The sequence below is a fragment of the Alligator mississippiensis genome, chromosome 3 (genome assembly GCF_030867095.1).
Source record: "Alligator mississippiensis isolate rAllMis1 chromosome 3, rAllMis1, whole genome shotgun sequence".
In the NCBI taxonomy this organism is placed as follows: Eukaryota; Metazoa; Chordata; order Crocodylia; family Alligatoridae; genus Alligator; species Alligator mississippiensis.
The window spans coordinates 87,613,589-87,635,742 of NC_081826.1; the positions used below are offsets into that span (position 1 = coordinate 87,613,589).

At 42.2% G+C, this 22,154-nt stretch overlaps 1 protein-coding gene across 1 annotated transcript in view; it reads right to left on the reverse strand.

The window, feature by feature from the left end:
* Nucleotides 1–16,915: 16,915 nt before the first annotated feature.
* GATA6 (GATA binding protein 6) overlaps nt 16,916–22,154 on the reverse strand; it is a 31,715-nt gene continuing 26,476 nt past the window's right edge. The window contains exon 7 of the mRNA XM_019487087.2: nt 16,916–18,407. Coding sequence (XP_019342632.2) covers nt 18,240–18,407 — 168 coding nt within the window. The 3' untranslated portion in view covers nt 16,916–18,239. The remainder of the gene's footprint in view (nt 18,408–22,154) is intronic.

Genomic DNA, 22,154 nt, shown 5'->3' on the forward strand with positions numbered 1-22,154 from the left:
TTTATATGTATTTCTTCTTCTTAAATTAGCATGTGGACCAGTGGTCAACAATGTTTTCTGATGATGGGCCAGAATAACCCAGCTTGGGTCTGAGGAGGAACAGGTGTTAACAAAGGACTGCCACCACTATGGGCTTCAGCCATGGCATGAAATCCACTAGTGCCAAATATCACCAAAGTTTCCTGCTGCTGGAATATAGCCAAAAGTCCCTGACTCCTTATGCTGAATTGAGTGGCTCTGCAAGCCAGATCCAGCCCATAGGCTTTAGGGTTAAGGACAGACATTACACATAAATCGGTTTAAGTGTTCAGAAACTTGTTTAAATCTATAACAGAACAGATCTTCATTGCACATAAACCAGTTTGAAAATGGCTGAAAGTGGTTTGAAATAAACCTGGTTAAATGTCGTATCAGACTTAACTGATTTGGGTTAAACAGGTTTATGCACTGTCTGTCCCAGACCTCTGGGTGGTTTAAGTTAAACCAGACTTCCCCTGACACCCTGGCATGCTCTCTGGCCTGGGTAGAGCTCTATGCTCTACAGCAGAGCTGGCCCCAACCCCTCTGCTCCCTGGCTGGAGCTCGGCAGAGACTGCAAGCATCTGTCTGGCTTTCCCTCTGCTCCCCCTTTCCCTCCCTGTCCCCTCTGCCTTACACAGACACCTCTCAGCATTAGCTAGCAGAGCACATGCTGGCTACAGTCTGTGCTGTAGCAGATGGGGCAAAGGCAGAATCAACAGGTAGCTAGTAATGTCCCTCTGTTGTTTTCTTAATGGGGTGATAAATATTGAGTTAGGGGTGAAAAACACTGTGTTATCAATTCCCTGCTGTGGTAGTCAGAAGCAGGGGGGAATCTCTCCATAATTGGAGTGTCCTGCAAGGGCCTGGCCACGCCCCCCCTCAGCTTAGCATTGTGGAAGGGAATAGAGGACTGCTCTAGCACAGCCCTCCCCCAGCTTCTAGCCTGAGCCACTGCAGGCATCTGCCTGCATTTCCAGATGTCTGTCTGGTTACAAACTGATTCAGCCTAGCCAGGTTAGACTAACCTGCAAAGACTGAATCAATTCAGGCTCAGGCTTTTTGAATGTCTGTCCCTAGCCTAGGCTACCCCTAGTGCAAACATCAATTGCCTTGAAAGGGCATGGAGCATAATTTATAGATAAATGTCTTCAGCTGATATCAATTTGTCAATTTAACCTAATGGAGTGCCTGGTCCCAAATCAGCAAGTGTCAGGGTCTTCAAGGAATGAGTAAGGATCTCCCATTTTGCTCTATGATTATCACTGTGACCACTTTGACAGGAGACAGCTGCAGAAACAGCATTGGGAAAGGCCACCTTGATCACTTGTATGCGTACACAGCACATGGCTGCACCAGGAGTCATATAGATATGTTCACTCAGTGCTGGACCCAAGTTAATTAGTTCCATTTCTCAGCAATTTAGACATACCCCAAGACTAATGCCCTATAGTCCTATGACACAGTTCACAAAAGGGATCAAATTCAGGGCTATATATCACAGTCAGTACATGGTACACATACTGGGCAAAGACTGGGCTTATAAGTCACCTGCGTACCCACGCAACCTAGCCTCCACCCTGCTCCTCTCTTTCTGCCTTTCTCTTTTCTCCCTCCCTTTTTCTTTCCTGCTTCCTTTCTCTCTTCCCCACCCGCCACTGGATGCAGTCATCTTCCCTTGTGAAGGACAAACAACTCATGGTACATGCTGAGCAGAAGCAAACCCCCTCATTGAAGACATTTAGCCCTGGGTCTTAGCTAAAAAGGCCAATGTGAAACTATTCAATTCTGATTTAAAAGCAGCTTTTGAAACCTGTGCGCATTTTCTCATGTGAACATCTGGTTTGTTTATTTTACTGAAATACGTGTCTTGGAGGCCATAAAACACATAGGCTTAACAGAGATGTAGGTAGGCTTCTCAAAAGCAGAGGATACAAGTGGGAGGCAAGGAATTCAGACTCCTGCCTTGCCACTGAATCAATCTGGCCCCAGTAAGTCAGTTCTGAATAATGGTTTTCATTTACTGCTTTCTTTAAACAAGATGTAGATCCCTCCCACTGTCAGAGCAAACATATTAGCATGTTTTCAGGTATGTGACACATTCATAGTTCACGATACTTTTCCTCAGTCTGTTGTAACTTGATGTGGGCCTGGGCCTTGAAACTTAGATCCAATTTAAAACCAGACCTGCACTTGAACATCTGAGGATGTACAGATCTAGAAGAGTGCTGATCAGGCTTTCTGAAGGTCAGGTGTGAACTGTAGATTGGCATCTGAGATTCACCAGCTTTTGGCTGGTCAGATCCTGTGGTTTGGTACTATGTATGTATTACTGGTTGCATGGATCATCTATATTTGATTTTATCATATATTTTTTACATCAATGGCTTAAAACTCCACTGCCAGAAACAGCACTGAGATGATGCTACTTTAGTACAGGGCAACCCTGTAAGAAGCAGTAACTGGACACATCTACACAAGATGCTACATCACTGTAGTGATGACCTACAACAATGTAGCATCAGCAGACATGAGCCGTGACACCGACACTACTGCACAGTAGCATTGGAAATGATCCATGCGGTGCCAGGACTGTTTGGCTGTTTCGACACGTTTCCAAGTTTCACCCCTAGGCTATAATGGGGAATCATGGAAATGCCTATAACTTTGTCCTTTCTTGCCCAATTTGGATGAAAATTGCAGGAATGGTAGCCCCTTCAGGGGGCATGAAGCCTGCTAAGTTTCAAGGAGATAGGTTAAGGGGTTTCTGGGAAACTGCACCTTAAGTTGCTGACAAGCAAAACTCGTGTCATTTGCTGGCAGCGGCTGCCTCCTGTTATCCCACGCGCAGATCTAGGGGCCCACACCCCCAGGAGGGCTGTGGGATTGTGCCAGATTCCTCCTGTGGGTGCAGACCCCCAGATCTGTGCTCAGGATGACAGGAGGCTGCCGCTGTCACCTCGGACCGGTGATGGATGCAGTCTTCCTGGTGCTGGGCGTGGGCTGAGGCAGCAGCAGCAGCTGCCTTCTGTCATCCAGTGTGCAGATCTGGGGGTCTGCACCCCCAGGAGGAGTCCAGCAGTGCTGGGAGAGCAGGCTGAGCTCTGTAGGGCTGGCAGAGCTGGTCGTTGCACAGCCCTGTCTCACCCTGCAGTCCAAGCGGCTCCACCAGCCCCACAGAGCTCAGCCCAGGGGTGAGAGGAGGCACAGCCACTTGGAGCGCAGCCCTGGCCAGTGGCTCTCCCCTGCCTCCTGCCACCAGACTCAGCTCCGTGGGGCTGGCAGAGCCGCTTGAAATGCAGCGTGGTGGCGGGAGGCAGGGGAGAGCCAGGGCTGCTCTCCTCTCCAACTGGCTCCACCAGCCCCATGGAGCTCAGCTGAGCAGCAGAAGGCAGAGTACACCCCTGGCTTCCCCCACTTCCTGTCACCGGGCTGCACTCTGAGTGGCTCCACCAGCCCCATGGAGCTGAGCCTGGTGGCAGGAGGCAGGGGAGAGCCACTGGCCAGGGCTGCACTTGGAGAGGCTCCGCCACTGGCTCTCCCGCCGCCAGGCTCAGCTCCACGGGGCTGGCGGAGCTGCTCTGAGCACAGCCCTGGCAAGCACAGCCCAGCAGCTGGACACTCCGCAGCCCCAGGGAGCTGAGCCTGGCGGCGGGAGAGCCAGTGGCGGAGTCGCTCCGAGTGCAGCCCTGGCTCCGAGAGCAGCCCTGGCCAGCAACTCTCCCCCGCCTCCCACTGCCAGGCTAGGCTCCATGGGGCTGCGGAGCCTCCAGCCATTGGGCCATGCTCGCCAGGGCCACTCTCGGAGCCAGGGCTGCGCTCCAAGCAGCTCTGCCAGCCCCATGGAGCTCAGCCCAGTGGCGGGAGGCAGCAGGAGAGCCAGAGGCGGAGCCGTTCGGACCGCAGCCCTGGCTCTTTCCTGCCTCCCGCCACTGGGCTGCTTCGAAACTCTAAACATTTCAAAATGTTTTGAGTGCCCTCATTTCATTTTGAAGCTGTTTCAAAACCTGTTGTTTCGTTTCAATTTCGCTGTTTCAAGCTCAAAATAGCTTTGAAACGAAACACTCATCAAAATTTCACTCAGCCCTACAGCGCAGTAACAACTGTGCAGTCTGGTGTACTTGTAGATGTGTCCACTGTCGGCAGAATTAGTACAAGTTCATTCTGCCTGGTTGATCCTTTCAGGAAGTGACTCCACCTACAAATACACATAAGCAAAACAAACTTTCTTAAGCACATACTCTGCAGTACGCATCCAGTTGCTGGCATCATGAAGAGTGGCAAAAACTGCTATGGCAGCAAATGTTAGTGTAAGCTGCAAGACCAAATCAAACTCCATATTTTTCCAACCTCAATGACAACTCCCAGAGTAATTCTCAGCTTACTCAGTCCTCCTCCCCATGCAGCTATCAGCTAAGAAGCACATTTAGAGGAACTTCTGACTTGGAAAAAAAGGCAGAAGAACTAAATGCATTAATCATCATGACCAAAGAATTATTTTTAATAGCTCAACTCATGTATTTTAACTAGATCACATATTTGCATTTTTCTGAAAATGAGGCATCTTTGTTAAATGAGATGTGGTCCACATATTGTAACTGTATCATTGGAATGTTTGGTTTTTTTTTAAATGCACATTTGATTTTGAGCTATAGAAATGCAAAAAAATGGCATATTTAATTAACTTTCCTTTTTACATTTTTGGTGTCAAATAACGGCTGTGTAACATCTGATTTGGGCCAGTGCATATTTTCTCCTAAGATGAGACTACTGTGTGCTTTTAAACTCCTCAAACCTAGACTTATGACCTCATGAAAACTGGCAGCTACAATTAAAATGTTGAGAAGCCAGCCCCACTGAGTAGTTCTGGGAGAAAAAAAAATAATCTGCTTGCTTATTGCATTTCTAGAAACAATATACCTAAAACCAGAACCCAGTTGCTAAAAAGATTTCATAATACCCTCATAATAAAACTGCAACATTCATTACATTTTAAAAATTAACATCGTTAAAATACAAGCCCGGCTGTTTCCGGTAATAATCCTTGAGTAAAGGTATGAAGCCAAATCCTGGTTCCTATCTTCCATAAGCCTGCAACACTTAGTGTAACAGAAACCTCTGCTGCTTTCTGAGCAGAGTGAAGGATGAAAGGAGACTGAGAATAGTCTCTGCAGGAGGGTCAGACGAGTACGTTGTGAGGAGCTCTGCTAGGACCATTGTGAGTGACTTTTTTTTTTTTTTTTTTACAGAGATAGTAGCTACTGTGGCTTTGGGCCTTAAACAGTTTGAAAGGGAGATCTGTCATTCCACTCTCTATTTAGTTCAGTTTTGGCAAATCAGGCCATGCATGAGGGCCTAGGAATAGTGGAACTAAAATAAGTATTCAGCAGAACTGACCTAATTTTTCTAACTTCACCGTACTATGAAAGCAACACAAGGCATTCTTTATTCCCAAAGCTTCACATTCAGAACTAACTTGCAGGTGTAATCTTTAGCAAATATACTTTCGTTTGCACAATAAATGTATTCAGAAATCGCACATTTCCTTTCAAACTATGCCCTAAAAGTCACGTCAGACATCTCTCTCCTTTATGCCGACACTCACACCAGCTGAATATCATGTGCCTTTATGCAAAACCCTCTCAAATCTTGATAGAACATAGGACTTGTACCCATTTTATATACTTTTTCCTTTTGTTTCTTCATTGACCCAACTTGAAATAAGCCAAGTACACACACAGACACATGAAAGTATAGTTCAGCAGTCAGACACAAGCCTAGGACTTAAGACATCAGAAGTAAATTCCCTACTCTGCCACAAACTCCCAGGGTGATGTTTGGCAAATTACCTCACCTCAGTTTCTCTTTGAACCTCAGTTCCCATCTGTAAAATGGGTATAATAATATTTCCTTATCTCATGTGGGGAATTCCAAGAATAAATACATGAAAGATGGTAGACACTCAGCTACTGTGGTGGTGGTAGGCTTTCAGAGTGCCATAGTTAAATGCACGTACTCTTTTTAATTAATTTAATTTTATCATTTTGATCAGAAACTGGAAAAAATAGTTCCGTTATATCTTCCTGCATAAACAGAGCCATTAAAGTATCTCACTGTAACTCCACAGATATGAATTTGAGCCTTGCGCTCAACTCATGCCAACAGCTGTACCTAACTGCAAGTAGGTACCTTGATTACAGGCTAAGGAGTCAAGTGTGGCCAGCTATGATGCTCTTCTACAATCACTCCCCTGTATACCGTTGGCTACAGAAACTAGCTTTCCTTAACCATATTAGCCCAATAAGTTGGTAGGCTTGGGAAATCCTGTAGACTATTTTTTAATATGCCTAAATAAGGTAAACAGAATACAGATTCAAAATAGAACAATATGTAGTATATATTACTTGAATTTATGAGAAAAGCAAGTAACTTGTATTAAAAATACAGGAAAATTCTTCAGATAAAATGCTGTCTTCTGTACTAAGGTTCTTTGCAGGCTCAGAGTCTTTATTTCTATTTATCCTAACTTTCCCACCTCCTGTTTAATTTTTATTAATGAAGTGATGACCAGACTCTATGTTTATGTTCTATTTACTATTCTTATCTTAAATGATACCACTACCTGAACTCCAATAAAGAGAGGCTGCCATTTCCTAGTATTGAGGAACCTGACAGATGGAAGGGCATAATGTCAGGAAATGGTTTTCCTCAGTACAGTGGATTACAGATTTGCATGACCTCTTAACCTTCAAGAAATTCATGAAAGAAACTATCCCACACTTGAGACAAAACACTTCAAGGTCCAAAAGCAAGCATCCCAAAGCAAAGACAGAGAGAAAGGCCATTCCACAATACGCCTCTACGTGCCTCTGTGTCCACACAGCACTTAGCAAGATCGGTCTTGTAGGATGTTATGCCTCCTTATTTCCCACTGACTTCACTGGTGACAGTCCTTAATACTTTGCAGCATTAATGTGGCTGCCTCAGTAGCTAGCTAAGTAGTTATGCCCTCAGTCCATTATATTTTAACAAGTGTAACTGCCCTTCATTCACGATACCTACCATCTCTACATACACATTCTGGGATTCCCTGAATATATCTTTTAATACAAAACAAATAATTACATTCTACATACACCACAAGGCCAGGGATTATAGGGACCAATGACAAATGTATTTGGAACAAAGACGAGGGCAAGGTGGTGGCCTGGTATTTTCTAAAATGCCCAGAGCTTACACTGGGGATAGGTTTTTCAGTTAAATTGTTTTCTATTCCGGGTTTTCACAGAACTCATGGTAAGAAAGATTCTGATGAAAGGACTCAGTTTTGGTTTGGTAAATGTAGCGGGTGATCCACTTCACATATAACCATATGAATGACATTGAAATATATAGTTTCCCATATTCATGGATCATATACATGTTACAGACCACCAGCTGGTATAGGTCAGCAGAGATATGCTGAAATAAATGTTTCTGCACTGATTTGCATCAGCTGAGGATCAGATGCAAAATAATTAGTTTTCCACATGGAAGAGTTAACAGGAAAGACAGTTAAAAAATAATATTCCATGACGCCAGTTGTGTTTATGACATGCCCTTTAGTTACCCCTACCAGTAAATCTGAGTGTACACTTTATTAGAGCAAAATAATGCATACATCAAAGAAAATAATGACTTAATTGATTAGGCAATAAATACGCCATCAGAGATCTCAGGCAGATTTTTCTCTCAAAGTTCACTTTCAATAAAAAAAGCACTGCTTATTCAAAATAACTCAGTTCCTCATATAACAGTTTGGAATGATACAGTGTACTTCCATGTATATTTTAACAATTTCTGAAGTAACTAATAGGCATGTTGTCCTTTCTTCCATCAGTCATATTACAAGAAACAGAATGATATACATGTCTGTAAATATAAATCCAAACAAATTGCACCCCAGCAAATGAATGCCTCTGGCTCTCCTGCAACTCCTTTTACATGTCTTACCTGGGAATGAAGAGTATTTGTACCTTTCTCTTGAGAAGTTGTGACCATCCGGAAGCAGAGCGGATGATCACATGGTGGTTGCTATTCAGGAGATGGGCCTGCCAATCTTTCTTGGGCAACAAGCACCTCCAGGGATACAGCAGGATGAAGAAAGGATAAACATTATATTATATAATATATATCAGGCCTGTGCGAAGCGGCTAGTATTTGCTTTGGATTCGGCCAATTTGGGGGACAGTGATTCAAATCACTGTCCCGAATTGATTCAGTCTAATCTGATTTGGAGATTTGGCTGCTGCCAAATCTCCACATCAAACAGGCCCCATCCCCTACCTGCTCCCCCAGCCCCATCAATGGCTACCCTGCCAGGCCCTAGCCTCCCAGCTCTTAAAAAAAAAAAAAAAAAAAAGCCTGGCACTCACTGGCTGCTGCCAGGTACATGTGGGGGGTGATCCCCACTGCCCCCCACTGCCCCATACTGTATGGGGGGCTCTGCCACAAGCTCCCAGAAACTCCAGAGGATGCTGCAGCAGCCGGTGAGTGGGGGCTTTTTATTTATTTATTTTAAGAGCCAGGAGCTTGGGCTGGGCTGGGCAGCCATTGACAGGTCTGGGAGAGCGAGTGGGGGTTGAGGGACGCTCAGAGGGGGTGGGGATCCCCCTATGGTCCCCTTCCCTGCCTCCTACTTACCGGCACAGAGTCCAGGTCCAGCTCCCAGTGGCAGTCAGTGGGGCCTGCCTGAATCTCCAAAGCTCTCCGAATCGATTCAGACCTTTTTATTGGTCTCCTGATTCGATTCAGATTCAGCAGCCAAATCGAATCAGCACCCAAAGCTTTGCGCAGCCCTAATATAATGTATGTATGTATATATGTGTGTATTATTATATACCCATACAATATAGTATGTATGTATGTATATATTTATTTATATACAATATATACATACATATGACAATGTTTATCCTTTTTTCCTTCATCCTGCTGTATCCCTGGAGATACTTGTTGCCCAGGACATGGGCCTGCCAGTCTGTCCTGAATAGCAACCACCATATGATCATCCTGAATAAACAGACGCTGAGAACACACACACACATTTTAAACCCTATTAAACTAACCAGACAATGCTACAGGGAAACAAGATAAAAGCAATCTTATTTGCAGCTGCTTCCAGAAGGAATGGAGGGAACAAGAATGCAAGGCTCAAAGGGGCTCTAAAGTCAAGTTAACTGGTTAACCCAAGGTCCCTCAGCAGCATGGACTCCCAAAGCAATGCAGAACTGGTGAAGCCTGACCTATCTTTACCCCACTCATAACCCACATCCACTAGAAAGGGCAAGAAGCCAGAATGCCTCTGTGCTCCAAGGGTCCATGCCAGCTAGAAACGTTCTTCAGATTTATGAGCAACTGTGCACAACCAGGGACAGGGAAGCAGGGATAGGAAATGAGGCATAGAGGTGGATTGGTATGTACCAGTCAGACTCTAATATATCCTCCAAACACCTTTTTATGTTTTCAAATGAATAAAATACAACTAGATAATAGCAATGAGCTATACCTATACATGTGCTTGAAGTTAGGCACTTAACTACACTGCAGAAGTAAACAAGGCCCATGGTTCATCTCTATGCCAGGAGGCAGCACCTCCACCAATACTTTAACGAGTGTCGACTCAGATAAGAGTAACAGCTGCTAATCACAGCCACTGTTTCCTAAAGTACCTGAGGTTTCCATTTTTCCTCCCCAGTTATGGCTGACAAAGCTGCAGTCCACTTTAGCTCGTGACAGCTAATAGTCCAAAGTTATATGACTGCATTCCACATATTCTTTACCTTCTTCACACAGAAAGAAAATCCCTCATCTGTTTAAAGCTAATTTGCCTGAGAGCTCCATTTAAGTAAAGAATAATATGAATTCTTTGTACTTTCATCTGGGGATCTTAAAACCCAGGTGTAGTCTGTTTTAGGGGCAATGTAGAGTCAATTTGCAGGCTGGGAGGAGGGAGTCAGGTAAGGACAGTGCCTGAAGATACTGCCCATTAGTGCATGGGATCAATGTTAACTGTACTAGAACAGCAGCAAGCAAACTTGAAACTGTCTTTTCCATACTGGGGAAACTACATTTCACTTTAGATCAGAATGTTTCAGTTGAAGAATTTATTTAATGAAAAATGGCCCTTTCTTAGAAATGAACATTGCTATGGTGAAAGGTTTGCTTGTTTTTTCACTGAGAAGCCCCAAAACACAAACAGAATCAGAAAATTTCCACAAAAAGTGATCGCTTCCCATGAAGCAACAACACGTTTTCATTTCTTTCAAAATGTTTCACAGACAATACTTACTGCCCTGATCACACCACTGTTTCCGACCCGCTTTCCTTTTCTTCTGTACTGCTTCACTGAGTCTCCACAAACACATATGTTACCAGCTTTTTCTGCTCTGTCAGTCCAATTATGCATTCTACTGTTTGAGCTCCGTCCAATGTAGTTCTTCCTTCCGATTGGGAAGCGGTAGGATTAATTCCATTTGGGCTATGCTGAAAAGATAGGGTGCACAGGGAGACAGGGGTTTTCAGGGGAATCTGTATTGGTTCCCCTTGCTGAACACTGACCAAACTTCCTCTGTACATTTGTGACCCTCATCTCTAGGGTTTTCGGTTAGCCTAGGAGGCGTCTTGAAGTTGTTGCATTACTTATAAAAGTGTCAAATGCATATTTCTTGCCTTTGTAGCTAATGCAGTCTTTAAATTGAACCAAATAATTTCTTATTTCCTGAGAGCTACTATACACTGCCTTGACTGCTCTAATTTAGGATTAGCCATCTCCTTTAGGGTTTTTTAGGGTTACCTCCTTAGAAGTCTCTTTGTAAATCAGAGTTTGATTCTACTACTGAACCTATAGGAGTTTGCTCTTGTTTACTATCTGTGTTATGAAAGATCTTACTGTAAATTTTCATATATGGCAAAGGCAAATTAACAACCCTTGTAACAGCATTGACCACCATTATTTCCCTGCTTCACTTTATTAGGGTGTTATGTCGTGTGCTTGGGTCAGGGTTGGCTCTGTAGTTTTTATAATAGGTTACACAACAGATTTGTATAGGATGGTTGGGATAGAGATGATCCTGCCTCAGGCAGGGGGTTGGACTATATGACCTCTAGCCATACGTTTCTATGATTGTATGAAAGTTAAAGTTTATCTTAATTTCCTGATCTGTGATCAAAACCTCAATCTTAACTTTGCACTAATATAGCTTTTTCCACCAATAACATTGTGACAGGGAGCCACCTCAAGGCCCAGGTCTCATCGTCAGCCCACCCACCTGTCTAGGGTAGTCTGCCCTGCCTTTCCTGCCATGCCTTGATGAATCAAAGTAGATGGAAAATCGCGAGAGGCTGCCCATTTAATGCCCTGATGCCAAGGGCGTAATACATGGCTCCGACCTACCCATTACCATGTCCCATGCCTCGCAGATGCCATCCAAATCACTATCCACTATTACTCCCCCAGCCCCTTAACTGGGCCGCACTTGGCCTCTGGCCCAGCTTGGGCTCAGGCATCCTGAAACATGCCTGGGCTACATGACCCCTCAGGTCATGCCCCAGGACCAGGAACATCCTCTGCCCCCATCATTCCTAACATTGAACTCCAGATATTCTGGGAGCAGCGGTGCTCCAGCCAGGAGATATTCACTCTTCAGCTCCCTAGTTGCAACTGCCAGCCCTGCTCTCTGGGCCTGATCTTATACCCCAGCAGCCAGGCCGTCCTCCAATCAGGTGGCCTTGTGCGTGCCATGTGACTCTCCTGATTGGGTCTGCTCTCACCTGCAGGCTGATCTGCAGCCTGCTTAAGCACCAAAGGTACCCTGCCACAAATATGCAATAAATAATCAGTATATTAATCAATCATAGGACATATACAATAATGGATTTTTTGCATTGTTGTGTATATAGCAGATGTCCAAATACAACTTTATTTCAGATTTAGTTTTGAATTGTTTCAGGAATGGTAATCCTTTCCTTAGATAATGGCTGGTTTCAGAACATACGTAACCCTCTCATGCAACCTTTATACAAATAGCTTTACATACAGAATTCCACTGAAGTCTAGATACAAGTAAGGGCTGCAGCATCAGGCCCAATGTTTATTACCACAGACTGGGTTTCAGAAATAGTACAACATATACGAGCATCTTTGCCTGTTCCCACTGTCCTATTCAGAGAAACACTGCAAGAGTCAGGCGTTGGCTGCAAACCTTGAATCTGGTGGGATGTTATCTACGCTTTCTTTCCTTTTGCTGAAAACTGATGACAAAGGAAGTAGAAAGACAAGCTGTTTTTCTTGAATTTCCTGCTTATACAAAGCTTTCATTTAGTCCCATGAATTTTATCACCATTTCAAGGAGGGCACAGAGTTGGGCAAGAGAGCCAAAGCTATAACTTTAAGGGACCACCTTCCTGGTTCTTGCTAATGCTCAGTTAATCCTCACAATCCTTTGAAAGACACCATCTTTTAAGAATGTCTTGCTTTAAATTACTTCACAAAAGTAAAATTTAATCAAACTAGCCTGTCTGCAAGAATAAAGCTTTCCTGTTTGGCTGGTACCATCCTGGTTTGAGTAAAACTCTCACTGGTGCCTGGTGGAATTTACAAAAGGAATCGGAAGTGTGACCTCGGGGGAAATGTCCGTCCTGAGGAATCATGTACTGCCTCATTCTGATATCAAGCAGCAATGGAAGTGAGAAGGGCCACATCTACTCTGGGCATGCTACCTCCTAAACCACAAGGAGTGTAGCTAGCTAGCTCAGTGCAGTGCTGCGATCATGGCAGGAAGCGCCTGAGAGACAGACTGTAGAGTGCGGTGCAGCTCTGACTACTTACGGTCCCTCCAATTTGGGAGCACTCCCAAACTGGATGTACAGCAGAAGGTAGGGCAGGGTGGCACCTTAGAGATTAACTTGATACATTGCCCCACCTCCTGCCTGACTTCAGATTAACACAGCTAATTACTGCTGTCTAAACTGAAAGTAGCATAATTGCCCTAGTGCAGAGCTACACAATGCCTGCACAGGGTAGCACCAGTAGCACTAGCCAGCCAGCTCCTGTTTTTTCACCCCAAGTTGGTACCTGATGCTGCCCTGTTCACACTGCCCCCCCCCGCCTCCGCCCCCCTACATACCCTCTAACCCTAGTTATGCTACTGTGTAGGGATTCATTAAGCTGTTGCAGTGTTTCTCAGATGATTTTGGGCAAGCACAACTTTTTACATGTGTTAAGCTGCCATGTACTTCTATGGTTCTTTGCTGTGGATAATTTTTAAAAAATCAAACACTTTATGTCACTACCACCACGGTATAACATTACAACCAACCTCTGAGATATTGTGGAGCTCTCATTTAGTTATGCTTTTTCTTCCTTTTCCTCTATTTTTATCTCCACTTTCCCTTCTTTGGCTTCTCCATTCTTTCCTCTGGCTCATCTTTTGGAGGTTCACTGCAGACTGAGCGGGTGCTTGTACCCCAGTTTGACAAACACTAAGCTATTGTGAAGAACAGTCAACCAGTAGTGATACTTTAAAATAATATTTTTCTCAAGGAAACAAAATAGTAATTTTATTCTAGAACTCCATGCTTGAAGCTGTCAACTTGACCTGGAAAAAATACAACTTTAGCAAATCAAAGCACATGGAAATTGCACTATATCATTTATCTCAAGAATATAAGTGCTACTCTCTTTGGGGCCTCATACCAGGCTGTATGGAATGTTTGCTTTATTCAAATTGTTAGGAATAAAAAATGTACTGCTAACTATTTCACTTATTCTGTAGAAAAACAGAACATAGCTACGTTCTTCACAGTCCAGAGAAGGCTTACGAGTCCAATTTTGCCACATTAATCCCTTATTTAAGTGTTCAAGCTTGTTCTGGTTTAAGTGAACTAGAATAAATATAAACACTATGAAGTGGGATCAGAGAGGATAGAAAGAAGAAAAAGTTTGTTTTAAAAATACAATACTATTCCTTTGAATAAAGAGAGTGTGATACCCTGCTCTGGTGGCACAGAAACTGGGGTGAGTGACTGGAAGCCGAGAGTTCAAGGCCATAGCAGAAGTGCTTGCAGCACGGCCATGTCAGATTCTGACAAATCTACGAATTCTGCTAAATACCTTGTCACAGGAACATGAGGAAAGGAAAATTTCTAAAATTTCCTTTTTCTCCAAAACTGTGGTATATTATTGCTTAATTTTGTTAAACAACTTCTAAGTTACATGTCAGAGAGAGGTGCATTTCAGTGCTGGGAGAATATATATATGGCAATAATATACCACAGTTTTGGAGAAAAAGTAGGAAATTTTAGGTAGGCAGAGAGTAATTATCTAAGCTGAAGTTTGCTCAAGATATTAGACTGTACACAGCAACTCTTACGAAAATGACCATGGAATTTTCAATAATCACAAAAATTCAGAACCTCAGTGTTAAGCCTCATCCAAAGACTCATAGATTCCTAGAGTTTAAGGCCAAAATGAGCTGGTCTGAGCTGTAAGTGACAGCCTATTATATTTCACTTAGTTACTCCCATAGTGGCACAGGAACTCTGTTTGGCTAATCCTTGACTTCCAGGACACATGCCCATATTTTACCTACTAAACACATACCTAGAGCTTTTCAGCTTTCACTCTGCTTCTTTAAGGAAAGGCAATCAGCCATGCTATAACCATTCAGACGTATGCAGCACCTGCCATACTCAATGATTCCAAAACATACTATACATTTTTATACATAAATTTTAAAAATTATCTCAGAACCTATACAACATATTGGATTTAAATTATGCAGAAGGGACCATCTACATCATATGAAATTCTCCCGCTATCTGCAACCCCTCATTTTTCTCACCTTAGGTCCAGTACCCTAACCCTTCTGATGTCTTTTGATATTTAATTCAATTTGTTGGACACTACTCAGGAATTTGCAATGTATACATCTTCCGGAGGTAAAGAATCTGTCAGGAAAGGAAAAGGAGATCTTGATAGCTGGTTAAGAAAGAACTGAAACTCTTGGCACACAGGAAGACTGGAGAGATTTTTCTATTTTTTGAAATCTGGTAATCAGCTGAGACTTTTAGTACCAGGGAGAAGATGCATCTCATATTTCTCCTCCTTTGTCAGGCAATTGCAGAATTGACTTTTTGGAGAAAGGGGGAATGAATTGCTCATTACCTAGACCAAAAAACCATCCTAGATATTACATTTCACATTACATAGAGCCACAATCTTTCATCAAGAACACTAAAACAAACCTTTCTCTTACCCATGAGCTACTCTGGAAAGTGATAGTGTAAAAATGGTACCCTAGCATTTGGTGTCTATTGCATTTCAGATGCTTCCAGAAAAACTGTGCTAAGGTACAAGCAACCATCTTTCCCTAACCACCAGCCCTGCAGATTCACCATGGGATGTGAGTGTCAAATTGGATTCTTTCTAGCTTGTGTGTCTTCACCAGTAATAAAATTACTGCTCATCAAGATCTTCCCTTATTTCCACCAATGCTGCCATGCTGCAGAAACAATAACAGGAGCAAGTTCTGAGCAGGGGTGAGAGTGATAAGGGCACAACAGGAGTGGCAAAGGTAAGACCACAGAGATTGTGGGCAGCACTGCCTTGGGCACCCTGCCATTGAAATGCAGTTCTCCAAGGCTATCTAACTTGCTTTGAGGGCTGCAATGGTCCACACACACACACACAGTATTCAAAAAGTATTCAGCTCCCTGTTCACCAGGGCTGCAATGATTAAGGTTTAAGTTGCACCTCTCAGATGTGCGCCACAGAAATGCAGCATCCAGTCTCCCCCCTACATCCATTTAGTGTCCAGGAATGGGCATAATGCAAAGTTGTAGGTAAACGGGTTACTTAGAAACCAACTGAACAAAAGTTAATGTTTCTCTCCAAGCATCTTGACTGATTTACCACAAAATGTCCATTTCTACTAAGGAATATTTTAAAAGAAAATGAATTAATTTTAAAATTCTCTTTGTTATATGTAATTTCCTTTGCTTTCTCAATCCTAAATCTTATCATTCAGACTTGTCTATTTATACAGCCTTTCTATAAGGCATTGCATTTTCAAATCACTGCACCAATATTAATTACCATATTCATTAATCCTCACAACACCCCTGTGAGGTAGGGAAGCAAACATTATTCCTGTTGTACAGATACAGACACTGAAAAACAAAGAGATGGATTCTCAACTGATGCAAATCAGTAAGTGGTTTCAGTGAAGTCAGTGGAGCTATCCCAACTCATACCTACTAACACCCTGGGTAAGTGAGGCTGAAAGACTTCACCCAGGTTATCCCCCAGGTTGACGGCAGAGCTATGACTGGAATTCAGAAATTCTAGTTTCTAAGTCCCATAGTAATGCTATTATAATGGGAAATTCTAAGTAATATTTAGTCTTTTATTGATTAACAAACTTGTATCAATTTCAGGCCCAATCCTGCATCTGAAACTCTGGTTGATATCAAAATAATTTTCATTTGGGCCAGGGACAGAGGTTGAGTCATTTGCTGCAAGACTCTGGGACTTTTTCATTAAATAAGACCTAAGGCCACAGAAAAATGATAACTTAAAGAGAGGCATAGGGCCAACCCTGAAGACTTCACTCTAGGCAATGGGAGCTTTGCCTCTAAAGGAGTGGGCTGTATTTTTTTACACTACCAGATAACACACTGATGGGAATCATAAAAATGCTGTAAGTTATATAGATAAAATACACTGAATGATTGCATGGGTCGAGTAAATAGCTATGTTTGAGGACTTCATTGTATTCTTTAGACATTCTCACTGCTTCAGATACATTTTAAATAACCATTTTGTAAGATACCAGACTGAAACAAAGGAGAAATCACATTTTACAGAAAAAAAACAATATCCTTTTATTTGTAAAGCTCTGATGAAAGAACAACTTTCCAAATGGCATCCCATTTAAAAAAAATGTAAACCAACCTAACTATGGGTCAGTCACACTATACAGATTGCATCCTAACTCTTAAAGATGCCTAAATATCTTATGGAGTATTTACATATGTATCAGTTAGGTAGTAAAGTTTCATTGCTATTTGTTTCTTTCCAGCACATACTTATTTAATGGCAAAACAATATGCATTTGCATTGTACAAAACTCATGAGCAAATGGAGAGGGCAATTTTCCTGAGAGAAGGCTTGTTCTTGAAACTTTGGTTTTACTAGTTACAAATACAGAAAGTGGATGTTTATGTTGCAATAAAAAAGTATAAGGATGCCTAGTTTACTTTTTTCTTTTAAATTATTTACGTACCATTAAGTTAAAATGTTTACATTCATTCATTCATATAAAAACTGTTGTTAAATCTTATGCAAATGATTTAACACTGATTGCTGCAACGCAAATTGCACTTCTTTTTTTTAAAAAAAAATTATTGTATATGGAAGAAAAATATCTGATTGCTACCCTGTTTACAAATTCTGACTAAGTACAGTTCAGTCACAAAACATGAACTTTCATAAACCTCAGTCACAGTGTACGTTAAAAGTTATAATGCAGTCTTGTAAAGTGAGTAAATATTTTAAACAAAAGATCTCATTAGCTGACTCAACCTGGAGAGACTTGTACCAAACACTGTGATTTCCTCCATGGGTATATTTGAACTCTGCTATAGGAAAATGACAGAGCAATGCAGGCATACATACTGGTTACAGACAGCACTAACAAGAGAACTGACCTGGGAGAGGGCATCACATGCTTTGTTCAAGGTGTGTGCACTGGGTCAAGCAATACACTCATTACTGCTTTTAAAATTTTTTCTCACTATCCCTTATAATCAAAGCCTCTGCTATCTCCCTCCCAATCAAATCCTGGGGAGATGGTGAAACAAATATGCAATCTAAAAGGCAGCATTGCTGCATATTCTGTAGATGTATTTCTGGAGCCTATCAATAACTCTAGGTTCTCATTTTGGCTGCATTAGTTTTCCCTTGGTAGAGATTCACTTTCTCTCATTTTTTCTTGCATAGATGAGGAGCTGGATATGTAGGCAGAGCTTCTTTGGAGAAACACCTCTACCAGCAAGGCACAAAGACAGTGTCAGAGGAAAGTTCTTGCCAGCACTCTCACTGCTGCTCTGACTGCTCCTTAATACAAAATGAAATAAAAATGTGGACATCTAGTGGCTGCAGCCCTGTGCAGGTATCCAGCTCAACTTGCACTGAATCCTGCGCACCACTCCTGTCTCACAGATGCTGTAACTTCAGCTGTAGAGGTCAGGCTGACTCCTGTATACAGCCCTTCTTGACCTGAATATTTGAGTGTGCTGCTTTCAGGACTGGTGCTCTCTCCAGGGCCAGACATCACTGAAGAACCTGCCTGGAGAACAGGAGAAAATAGACAAGTGTGATTTAATCACATCCTGTTGATTGAACATTTAAAACCATATAGCGTTAGGAAGAGAAACTACTTTGTGATGAATACAGTTGAGGTAAAGCTGGAGGGTACTAGATGAAAACCTCCTCTTAGGGACTTATTTATCCAATGTTCCACTTCTGTATGGTTTCACAAAGCCAGGAGGGCTGCACAGATGTCTGTTTTCCACTGCATGATTCAACAGACACAAAGCTAGCTCTTCTCTTGCTTTTAAATTTCAAACCTCTAACTGAGAAAACCCTAGGGGTCAGCCAGCTCTTTCCCTTCACTATATAAGAGACATTTTTTTACATCGGTACTATTCAGCCCAAGTGATATTAGTATTTGGAAAACATTATACATTGGGCTGTCCCGGGGCAGGGGTGAATCGGGGCAACTGCCCTGGGACCTGCACTTTGGAGGGCCTCGCGGAGCCGGACAGAGAAGCACGGTGACTCTGCGCTGCCGCCGGCTTCACATCTTGCCATTTGCCACCCCAGCCCCCCAAATGCCAAATCCACCACTGGCTTCCTCACATCCAGGTGCGGGGCCCCACAGGCTGATTTGCTCCAGGCCCTACACCTTGCTCAGGTCACCTCTGTATGATTAGCTTTTACAAAAGTTGGAAATAATGTAACAAAAAAGGGAGAGGCTGGACAAACAGAAAAAAATCAAAATTAGCATAGGTAGATTGTAAGAAGCTATTTTGAGTATGTCTGAACGAGCATGCACTTGCTGTCTGAAGCACCTCAAAGTAGTCTGAGGCAATACAAACCACATATGCACCTATTCACCATGCTGCTAATTAGTTGTATGGCAGGTTTGTTGTCACTGGGAGATCTTGGCATAAAAAAAACTGCCACTAAAAAAACCGGTGTGGTGCATGCAGCAGCAGCATCCGCCATCAGAAAGGGAGCCTGGCTGGCCAGAGCCACGCTCTGGCTTCTGGCCAGGCTCCGAGCGGCTGGCTCAGTGCTGCTGCTGCCCTGAAAGGCCCCCAGGACTCCAGGGAAGGCTGCTGGAGCCAGCACAGGTACTGGCCCCAACCTCCCCAATCCCACCCAGGTCACTTTGCCACACACCAGAGTGCTGTGCAATGATATGCCCAGGGACAAATTGCAGCGGCACAAATATGTGCTGCTGCTATTGGTCCCATGCAAAACATGTGCCCCTGCACATGTGTGCTCATTGGGACATGCCCTTTGTTTCCATAAGTATACCATGGTCCCCTGCTGGATGGAATCAGTAGCCAATTTTGGGGGGACTGACCACTGCAATCCTTTTGGGAACTGAGCACAAGGGCCCCAATTTGCAGAAAGTATACATTTTGTCTTTCCTGAGAAGGAGGCTTCTTTTGCATATTGTAAAAATTAGGCACTCAAAAGTGCCACACCCCTGGCAACTGAAATAGATTCTAATTCTACACTTTTTAACTAAGAATGTCTTATTCCAATCCCTTCTACCACCATTAAGTTTGGATGGATGTGGCCTAGTGAGACAGAATCAGCAGGTTCTCAGTAGGCACAGATATGTTAAACACCCTACCTGCTATAATTTATAGGCTAGGGATAGAAATTACACATAAACCAGTAAAAGTGATCAGAAGCCAATTCAAATTTGTAACACAATACAAGTTCAGTTTACATAAGCCACTTTCAAAATGGGTGAAACCAGTTTAAGACAAACCTGGATGGGTGTATATCACACTTAACTTATTTAAGTTACATCGGTTTATTGAATTTCTGTCCCAGATCCCCTCCAGATTCAAGTTAATTCACAGTCCCCCAGCATCCCTGGATGCTTTGCAGCTCCCCCTCAAACCCCACCTCACAGGGTGGACAGGCTAGCCTTGGCCCAAACTGTCTGCTCCAGCTGAGCATGGAGGCGTGCTCTAGTGGCCCCTGGCTTCTGGCCTGGACCACAGCAGACATGTGGCTGCATTTCTGAAATCAAAAGTGAATGTCTGTTCACTTGCTTCTCAGTTCAATCTACCCAGCTTAGACTAACCTGTGATGATTAAATCAATTCAGCCACAGGCTTTTTGACTATCTGTACTTAGCCCTAAAGAGCTAAATTGATGAGACAAACCTTGGGGAAACATGATAGACATGAAAATAAAAATCTTTATAAAAATATATGATAGTTCATTAATTTTAACAGAGAAATGGGAGAGATGTAAAGACAAAACAATCTATTTTTCCAGGAAGCTGAGCAGATCCGCTAAAGAGGAAAACTTTACAGTGCCAGACAGAGAAAGGGGCAACATTTCACCTGATAAAGGAAATGTTTAAGAGCTGACCTCATCCAAAATTAACTCTTGGATACACTAGCTTTAAATCTTAATTTACTTGTTAATGTTCTTTGGACCAAATCCCTAAAAAATAGAACATTCTGCAGTGTGACTGCAGAAACTGTCTGCCAGTTATTTAAGTGAAAAGTATACATATTTAATCCAATCGTTTCACACAAAGGGAAAACCCCCTGAATAGATATGTGGAGCTATGCCAAACTAGCAGTTCTCATATATAAAAAGAAGAGATTTTCTTAGGTGTTCATGAACATCTACAAATTTGTTCAAAGGCTATTTCCAATTTTACTTTGTAAGTCTTCTCAGCTGTAACAAAATCCATCCCCAGGAACAAATTTATCCCGAATAAAATTTCATTTTTTCCATACCTATACTATACATAGCAAAAAAGGTGGTCCGTTATAATCACAAAAGTCAGCAGGGATTAACAAGTGAATGATTTTTTTTAACTCTCCAAGAAAAAGATTATTCAGGTTAAAATAAAACCTGATCACCAACACACCGTATAGGTAACACAAAAATGTGCTATTTTAATTCTGCCTTTATGTTTGATCTGTTTATTAAATATAACACTGCTATTAGCAAAACAAACAATAGATTATTATTATTATAAATATTTCTAGAGTGGCCATCATCATTTTCTGAGCACATACAGCAAACTTCATGACACTGATTTTATGCTATCCCTGAAACTTTTAAGAGGTCTATTTACTTGGTCTCAGTCAAACATTTCGCAATGTTTTCCTCACAACAGAAGCCTGTTCCCTGCTGAAAAGGCATTTTATAATAATTTATAGAGCTGATCGAGAGCTGGAATTTCCTTTCCACAAAAAATTTCAGATATTTCTAGTTTTCTTTCATTCCAAATTGGAACACACACACCCATATTTGGAAATTTCTAGGGAAATAAAATTTCCAAATATCTTTCATTTTGGGTCTCTCAAAATATTTTGATTTGAGAAATTAAAATGTTTTATTCCATTTCGCTAAACTAAATTGTGAAATAGAGTAAATGAAAAACCAAAAAGGTTCTATGCCTCAAGTGTCAAAATAGAATATTGTGAAATTATTGAAATGTTTTTCCCCAATATGAAATTCATTGAAATTGACATGCTTTTCTAAAAAATTTCAGTTTTATCAAAATGGCAAATTTTCCAGTGGAAAAAATTCTGTATTAGAAATTTCCAAACAACTTTAATAATATATTAGAATTCTACTTCGCTATGTTTCTTTTTTCTTCCTTTAAAAAAAAATCCTGTTTTATGACTTGGAAAAGGTATAAATGTTTATTTGTGGGATAATGCATAATTGTGCAGGTACAAAGAGCAGGTTGAGAAGTCTATACCACAGTACAATATTTGATGGCTATTCAAAATATGATATCAGTGTAAACTACAGCAGCT